The 10,000-nt window shown below is 36.1% G+C and overlaps 1 protein-coding gene across 1 annotated transcript in view; it reads left to right on the forward strand.

The window, feature by feature from the left end:
* Positions 1–10,000, forward strand: part of LOC137650754 (uncharacterized) — a 43,290-nt gene that overhangs the window by 11,956 nt on the left and 21,334 nt on the right. The window contains exon 5 of the mRNA XM_068383911.1: positions 5,953–6,062. Coding sequence (XP_068240012.1) covers positions 5,953–6,062 — 110 coding nt within the window. The remainder of the gene's footprint in view (positions 1–5,952; positions 6,063–10,000) is intronic.

The following is a 10,000-nucleotide window of genomic DNA, read 5'->3' on the forward strand; positions in this document are numbered from 1 at the left end:
GAGCGCAGTTGGTTTCAATCAACAGTTTAAGTCATAACTTAATTTCGTTAACAGCAAGTTATATACAAGTTTAGGCTTATTAATTAGACAGTGACAAAACAACGATTATACAAGTATTCTTTAAAGCAATTCAAACAAAATATCACTAGGCTCTGACAGTTATATTAATGGTTGAACAAAGCATACACAACATGGTACTGGGCTTAGACAGTTACATTAACACTTATACAATTAAAATAGAAAATAGTACTAGTCTTAGACAGTTACATTAACACTTTAACAATTAAGATACAAAATAGTACTAGTCTTAGACAGTTACATTAACACTTAAACAAATAAAATACAAAATGGTACTAGGCTTTGACAGTTAGATTAACACTTATACAATTAAAATACAAAATGGTACTAAGCTTTGACAGTTAGATTAACACTTATACAATTAAAATACAAAATAGTACTAGTCTTAGACAGTTATATTAACACTTAAACAAATAAAATACAAAATGGTACTAAGCTTAGACAGTTACATTAACACTTAAACAATTAAAATACAAAATGGTACTAACTTTACCAGTCACATTAACACTTTTAAAGTTCCAGAAACTCAATTCAACTCCAAGTTATTATTATAGAGGTCAGAGATATTGAAGAAAACTAAGGTATCAGTAGACAAAGGGATATTTAACTTTCGATCTGCTTTCCGTGGACGATGGATGTCTTTGGTTCCCAAAGGCGTGTGTGTGTGTTTCAGCAATGCAAATCTAACCTTTACATATACCCACTCCCACCCTTCCTTGTGAAACATCATGCATGCACCATAAAACTTCATACCTAAACGGCTCTCGTAAGAATTTTTGAAATAATAAGAACTTTCCGTTTACATAATTTCACAGGATATTGCTAAAATTATTCCTATTCACTTGGTAAAGACACTTTCACAAAGAAACCCCCATTTACTAAGATATAACATAATTTCTGAATCGAGACTCATTTCAAATACCGTAACTTCTCTTTCAACTTCCTCGTACATTATACTGTACATGATTCTATTCGTTCAAAACAATCTTAGATTTTCTACGTCACTTGGCTTCCCATTCCATAATAAGAGTTCAAGGCATTAGATCTGTATGCGTCGTAATAGATTTATTAGAAATCACAATTCATTTATGTTATATATATATATATATATATATATATATATATATATATATATATATATATATATATATATATATATATATATATATATATATATATATATATATATGATTGAAGAATTGCATAACGATGAATTGATAATAATAGCAATAAATATAAATACTGCTATTAAAGTTCATATCCACGTAATCATTTTAAGCTTTTAAAACATACTTAATAATCTTCATATTGAGAGATTATTTTTAACAACCCTTTTTCGTGGTCATCCTCCAAAGGTTGCTATTTTTTGTTTATAGTTGCTGATACTTCCTTTAAGAATGAACGTAAGAGAGGAATTCTTCCGGAGTTGAGGGCAATTCGTATTAAGGAAATAGATATAATAACATTATTTTCTTATTTCACAAAATCTTATCGAACTAGTTAATTTGGCAATTTATATTGTATGTAAATAAAACTCTTACGACTTATGTGATAGTAATTATTTGCTTGCACCGAGAACGATGTAAGCACAAGGAGCAAGTAATCACCGTTACGTATCAGATAAGACCCTCTTGACTGACGTGTAATCAAAGCCACCCTTTGGTGGGTGCTATATCCGTTGGAAATGTGTGTCCGTCCGTAACTTAATTGGGCAATCCAGGAAGATTCCTCTTGTAGCCATTACTCGCCTTACTAGGATTGAGACGAGACGTGGCATTAATTAGATGTGCCATTACTTCACATGTGATTAAGGTGTCCTCTCACATCATGATGATTCTAAAGAAGGCTTGCACAAATTGTTCCTTGAGGTGTGCTGCGTTCACGAACAGAGTGTACGACTGAGCGTTTATTGCATTATTGAAATTATGGAAAAATATAATTTTACGGAAATTAATTTTTTTCCGGGTGCTATGCTGCGTCATATATTTACAGTATTGATTTTGTTTTGATACATAAATTATTCAAGGAATTTTTTTTTTCTCATGGTAGTGGATTTTTTTTCCTATCATTACTTTTGATCCATATTAGTTGAATTAGAAGAGCTGGTTTCCATGCACATCTAGAGATACATTTCTAACCAATATATTTATATAAGAAAATACGTATACCCATTGGTCTCGACATATTCCTAAACTTAAAGATTGTCCCATGTGTTTTTTTAATGCAAGTCATTGCCGCCATTACCAAAACTTTAATTTTCCACTATATCTCAGCCAATAATAAAGATAACTGAGTAAATGAGGTGTCTAGACTTAGGTTTTCAAGGTCAAAGAACAGTGTAAGTATTTTTACAGACTTACAGTCACTACTTGGAACTGTATTAATTTAGAAATAAAGCTCATATGTTTACCGTTTATTTGGTGTGTAACAGAACCAGACACTGCGACTATTTTGAAAGGTAATTTTTCTCGGCAATAATTGTGCAAAAACTATTAACCTCTCAGATATCTACTAATATTAATCAGAAAGGCATTTAGTTCTAAGCTTTTTAAAGAAAACCTGCTGCACTCTCAGAGATTTGTAGTTATTTCATAATCGACGCCGAAATTAGGCCCTTTAGTCACATCTGAACCTTTATCAAGTTAGGAATAAAATTGATATCCTTTGCTATTTTAACAATTTAATGTACATCAATAATGCTTTAATGAATTCTTTTTTCACCTTATTTTAAAATTAAAAAGATCTATACATATATACATTCATATATAAATATTTTTGTGTATACACACACACACACACACACACACACACACACATATATATATATATATATATATATATATATATATATATATATATATATATATATATATATATATATATATATATATATATATATATATATATATGTATATATATATATATATATATATATATATATATATATATATATATATATATATATATATGTATATATATATATATATATATATATATATATATATATATATATATATATATATATATATATATATATATATATATATATATATATATATCACTAACACTAGTGGGTTCAATCAGTGTAAATATTAGCCACAATGGCATTTGATACCGAATTCTATCTTGGGAATATACTGTATATCCGCTGGGATTCATTTAGGGTGATAGCTTCGAACCCATGCCTATTCAGTCGAAACTATGCCTGCGAGTACCCTACTTGCTCTCTTGATAGCTCAGATGGTACAGTCCTCGCAGGCATGGTTTCAGATGAATAGGCAGGGGTTCGAATCTTTGCCCAGCCAGAAGCTATAACATAAATTAATTCCCGTGGATATATATTCCCAAGATAACATTTGATATCAAATGCGATTGGGGTTGATATTTACACACACACACACACACACACACACACACACACACACACACAGAAATAATAATAATAATCTAAAAGTGAAGAGGCCTTTCATTTTATTTAACATAAGTTATCATTGAAAAATCATTCACAGCAAATCAATCTTTATCACTCCTTTATTTCTCCTGTCTGGGGTTCAGCTGCTGATTTTCATCTTAATTTGTTAGACAGAACCTTACGGTCTTTCAAATTTCTTATTCCTGATCTAGATATTAATCTATGGCACCGTCGTTCAATTAGTTCATTATGCATGTTGCATAAGATTTTTCATAACTCTGACCATCCATTACATGCAGATCTCCCTGGACAATTTTATCATGTTCGTAATACTAGGCAGGCAGTTAATTCTAATAGCCAGGCCTTCTCCATCAAGAGGCTCAATATTACACAGTATTCCAGAAGTTTTATTCCAGCTGGTACCAAGCTGTGGAATGATCTTCCTATTCGGGTAGTTAAATCAGTAGAACTTCAAAAGTTCAAAATTGGAGCAAATATTTTTATGTTGACCAGGTTGACATGAGTCTTTTTATAATTTATATATGACATATCTGTTTCTGACGTTGTTAATAGTTTACATAAGACATCTGTTTTAACGTTGTTACTGCTTTTAGAATGATTTATTGTTAATTTATTCCCATCATTTAAATATTTCCTTATTTCCTTTTCTCACTGGGCTATTTTTCCCTATAGGAGCCCTTGGGCTTATAACATCTTGCTTTCCCAACTAAGGTTGTAGCTTGGCTAGTAATAATAATAATAATAATAATAATAATAATAATAGTAATAATAATAATAATAACAACGAAACTGTCAAAGTCCAACCCATTGTTTTCTGCATCCTCATAATCCTCCTCTTGTTCAGATATGCTCTAGTCAAGGTCAGCTAGTGATGTTGGTAAGGCAGGACCAAGAGACAAAACTGGCTCCATCATACATCCATCAGTCCTCATCCATCCCTGTCCATCATCATAAGGATATGGTTTCCCCACTATTGGCTGATCAGCTCTCTTGTAAAATTCAACACCATGTGTTATACGCTGAATGTGTGGTATAAGTGCATTACCGCAAGGAAGAATCAATGCCAAGTTTACTTTGGTCTTGGAAGTAAGTTCTTTTGTCTTCGCCAACCATCTTGTGCTGTAGCTTGGTACTGCTTTTACTGAAGTTTCACGAATTTGTTCATACACTAAACAGGCGAATTATTCCAGTTCCTTTACAATATGAGGTTTAACATTCCATTCACCACCAAGTTGCTTAAACACGTTGTGGTATCTGGGCTTGATCTTTCCCTTTCCTTTAAATGCATTAATGCCGTCTTTCCCCGGTGAACACAAAGAATCCCACATGAGTAGTACAGTAATCTTTTCCTAGAAATTCTGCTAGTTCAGAGATGTTCATTAGATCTCGATTTTTTCCTCACCCTGTATCAAGGAATACAGTCAGATTGATTGTATGAGCATGATAAAGAAGAATCACAAATATGTCTGTATCAGGGGTCCTAACTACATCATTCTTGTAATCAATTGCATCATCATGGTACAATACGACTCTTGTATTAGTTTCTTCATGATAACTGTACATAGTTGGAACTTCATGAGCCTCGACCTGCAACGCAAATAAAATTTCACTTAAGTTTGGTATTTGATGAAAAAATGCAAACTAAAATATAATAATAGTATTAATCATATTATTACATATGCAAATTGGTGTGAATGGTAATTTCTGACCAATTTGAAAAAAGTTCTCACTTTACTATCCAGTGTGACAAATTGATATGCCTTTCCGAAGAGCATATTCACCAAAAATAAATAAAAACTTTGTTCCCGACCTGACTCCCTGTGTCTGATTAAAGGAAATCAAGTGAATGCGCGCCACCCGGCACTGGCTTTTACTGCGTTAATGATCCTGCCACCGCCAAGGCCACCACCGCTTTGCCTACAATGGAACGAATGCATTGGAGCTAAAGCTAAATCACTTGGGCGTATATAAATATCTGATGCTAATAATTTGGTGAGAGAGAGAGAGAGAGAGAGAGAGAGAGAGAGAGAGAGAGAGAGAGAGAGAGAGAAATGCGTTTAGTGTCTTTTATTACAGTATTTGAAGGGCTGAAATATTTAAAAATCCTTCCAACTCAAATAAATTGTGGACGTCTGAGAGAAAATACGAAAAATATATAGAAAATGGCAGATGTGGATTTCGTCATGTTTCATTAGCGGTGCCTTTGATGAAGAATAAAAGTTAGTCGACAGAGATTAGTTGAAGACAAAAAAGAAAAAAAAAAGAAGAAAAGAAAGAAAAATAACAAGAACAATAAACTAAAGAAAAGTTGGCAAAGCAATTTTCATCAGATAATCATTATAAAACTAAAATGAACCGGAAAAAATGCAAGTTGAAGCTGATGATGTTGGGGTTAGATCGGACAGCGACTAAGACGGATCAGTGTCTCCATGTGCTCTCAGCCCGTAAGAGGTCATATACACAGCAGGACGGGCACAATGAAGATGGAGCTCTCCAAAGAACACTCGATGACGACCATGGAAAGGAGGTAGACCCTGCACAGTCCAAACCCGTTAGTAATTTTAGTCTCTGAAAGCGTTTTAAACCTTACAGATGCTGTCTGCGCAAAAGTCTAGCAGTAGTTTTAGTCTTCTGTAACAGTTTTAGACGTTATAGAATTATGTTGTGCACAGCATCTAATGCTTTCTGGACTTAAGAATTATGTTGTGCGTAGCATCTAAAGCTTCGTGGACTTTGGAATTATGTTGTGCAAAGCAAGGCCTCTCTCCGTCCTGGATAAATTCGCCTGTTTCTCAAATGAAGCTACGCGCCGGACAGAGTCCATTCAAGTTGTAAGTTGAAGCATTACCGTCATATTTACAAAATGTTTCGTAAAATTACTTATCTCCTGTGAACATTTGATGATAACGTTATATGCCATGAACTAGTGATATATGAAGATCAATTGTAAATATCGTGTCGTAAGTAGACCTTGTTGAAGATATGGCACATCAGAGGTAGATTAGAAAAACGTAATGTTAAAGCTAATAGGAGATGTGGGTACTGTACCAACCGTGTGTCACTCCGGGGTCACCAATGTAACGAAGCAGGGAGAAGGGTGTGAACTCAAAGGCAGATTGGAAACGACTGAGTTCACACCCTTCTCCCTGCTTCGTCACATTGGTGACCCCGGAGTGACACACGGTTGGCCTTTGAGTTCACACCCTTCTCCCTGCTTCGTCACATTGGTGACCCCGGAGTGACACACGGTTGGTACATGTGACGTGAATGCCGTAGGCCTATAAATCCCGTAGGACACACATGCCTATGAATGCCGTAGGACACAATCGCCTATGAATGCCGTAGGACACGCCTATGAATGCCGTAGGACACACACGCCTATGAATGCCGTAGGACACACACGCCTATGAATGCCGTAGGACACACACGCCTATGAATGCCGTAGGACACACTCGCCTACCCCGTGACGAGCCGGAGCGGCAACACAGCCAACCATCATCCACCACTCGCTTGCACCCCAACCAACGACTTCTACAACAACTCACTGCCGCTAATCGGCGCAGTTTACTACTACCTCTCCAGATTCAGGGCACCTATTTAACATGTTCAGTATGTCATTTTTAGAGGGGGAGCCATGTACCAACCGTGTGTCACTCCGGGGTCACCAATGTGACGAAGCAGGGAGAAGGGTGTGAACTCAGTCGTTTCCAATCTGCCTTTGATTTCACAACTCCTCTCTCGGCCCGTCACACTGCCCCCCCCCCCCTTCCACCTCTCACCGTTACTATGACGCTGTCAACGCATGCCTTCTGCAGCAGTACTCGCCGTCGCCACCCGCCCGTATAGCAACGCCTTTTCAGCTCTCTCAACGACCGTTGTGGGACCAAAGGGCTTCGCTCACCCTCGGGAAAATGACCAGTATCACTCGCCTGCAACCTGCCGCAGACAGCTCTCCTCGTGAGGTGAACCTACTTCGTGCCCTTATGGACAGCCACTTCATGACCTTCAAACCCTCCATCAACCCCTCCACTCGTGACGAAGAGGACACCTATTCAACTTCAACCGAAGCTGACGTGAATGCCGTAGGCCTATAAATCCCGTAGGACACACACGCCTATGAATGCCGTAGGACACAATCGCCTATGAATGCCGTAGGACACGCCTATGAATGCCGTAGGACACACATGCCTATGAATGCCGTAGGACACACACGCCTATGAATGCCGTAGGACACACTCGCCTACCCCGTGACGAGCCGGAGCGGCAACACAGCCAACCATCATCCACCACTCGCTTGCACCCCAACCAACGACTTCTACAGCAACTCACTGCCGCTAATCGGCGCAGTTTACTACTACCTCTCCAGATTCAGGGCACCTATTTAACATGTTCAGTATGTCATTTTTAGAGGGGGAGCCATGTACCAACCGTGTGTCACTCCGGGGTCACCAATGTGACGAAGCAGGGAGAAGGGTGTGAACTCAGTCGTTTCCAATCTGCCTTTGAGTTCACACCCTTCTCCCTGCTTCGTCACAGTACTAATGAAAAAATGTTTGAGTCATTTTATTAAGAGGAGGTGATCCATGGATCCTGTTTGTGAGCCATGTCCAAACGGTGATTGGTCTCTCCTGCTTTGTTGTCAACATGTTCTCGTACACAAAGCGATTATGGAGGAATAATGTCCAGTAATTAGAGGGAGCTCATTATCATTGACCGAGAGAAACAACCTACTAATTATTGTACTTTGAACTATGTCAAATAGTTGTAGAAATTGTGAGAAATATCGATATGCTCATGAATATAACATATCCTAATTGAGTTTACGCAAATGGCGTTATCCTGTCGGGAATAATTCTATCAACAAAGTCTTTGAGAGCTCAGCCGAGCAAGATCATTTGCATTTTCAAGCTCACGTTCTTAAATTGCTTGTAGGAGCTCCTTCCATTACAGCAACGAAACGAACACGATCCCGAAATCAAAACGAATTTTTTTGTTTAGAAATTAAATTTCCACAACCATGCTGGAATGGCTTTCTCTACGAAGTCCGCCTCTTCTTGATTATGCACAACTGTCATTCTCTCGTCCTTGATATTTTCTAAGGCTGGGCTTAAAAGCTGGTAAGATGAGGGGGTCGGATAGAGTAGAATAATAAGAGACATTTATATGTATTTTGTTTTTGCTTTATCTCTGAACGAATTTTTATAAATAGATTTGCATCGCTAACCTTGACTTTAAAGCGAATGTTGATATAAAGAGAATCTAATGGACCTGAAAACTCTTTGAGAAAGTACCGGTATGTATATATAATTTCATGAGGTGCATATTTATCTTACTTTGATAATAGTTTATAGTTTATTAAACTTCATTTAATTAGAAGGATGCGTTTTAGAGTTAAGCCGCATTTTAATGACAATTTCTATATTTCAAGATACAATATAACTGTTAGGTGAGAACACACACGAATACATTTATAAATCCTAATTAGATAGAAAATCTTCATATATGTATGAGGAAAATTATCAAAAAAATATGTTAGGTTAGAGCACATACGAACACATTTATAAATCTGAATTAGATAGAAAATCTTCATATATGTTTGAGGAGAACAATACGAAAATATAAAGAAAAAAGATTCAGGCTCTTTGTATTTTGAGAAATGTCGTGGTCAGGAACATCTGAAACGGATAAAAGGGACAAAAGTTCATAACGATTTATGAAGTTCGAAGAAGGATCGTAAATCAGGCATGAGGAGAATTTTCCACTAACGAAAAATTTACATGTAGATTTTTTTTTTTTTTTTATGTGGGCTGCGTGGTGGGAAAAAAAAGAAGTATCTGAGTATATTAATATATTCATATTTGCTTTTCACATCCCTCGATATATGTATGGGAAACCGTTCATTAATGATTCGAGTCTTGGGTTTGTTTAGGAATATTTTCATTTATCTTTTTTTCTGATAATTTTGAAGTCATTAAATACTTTCCCAATGCGAGCAAAACTTTGTATGTTTTGACTGTATATTTTTATTGGAATGTCTACAAATACCTTAGGGGCTTTTGGCATTCCTATATCTCAAAATGAAAATAATCACTATGTTTTAGATTGAAATTAATGTTAATAAACTTCTAGCGAGAAGTTACTTAAATTCCTGTCGACCTTTTTTTTATTTGTAGAAATCAGATTTTATCATCATAATTGTATTTTAATTCCAAGAAAGCAAGCTTTTTCTTCTATTATCTATGGCAAGCACCATAGAGGGCCGCCCGTGCCTTAGGTGTATCGTGACCACCTTGCAACTATGGTTCAGTAGACCATTATTACTCATGATCCTGAGCATTGTTACTCACACATGCATAAAACTTGCAGACAATTCTATGTTTATCTGCCAGTTATTTTCACATTTCAGATATTGCTGCATAAATCTACTAGTTATTTTTTCACATTGCAGACATTTCTGCGTCCATCTGACAGCTGTTTTCACAGTTATCT

Source organism: Palaemon carinicauda, chromosome 12 (genome assembly GCF_036898095.1).
Source record: "Palaemon carinicauda isolate YSFRI2023 chromosome 12, ASM3689809v2, whole genome shotgun sequence".
Lineage (NCBI taxonomy): Eukaryota > Metazoa > Arthropoda > Malacostraca > Decapoda > Palaemonidae > Palaemon > Palaemon carinicauda.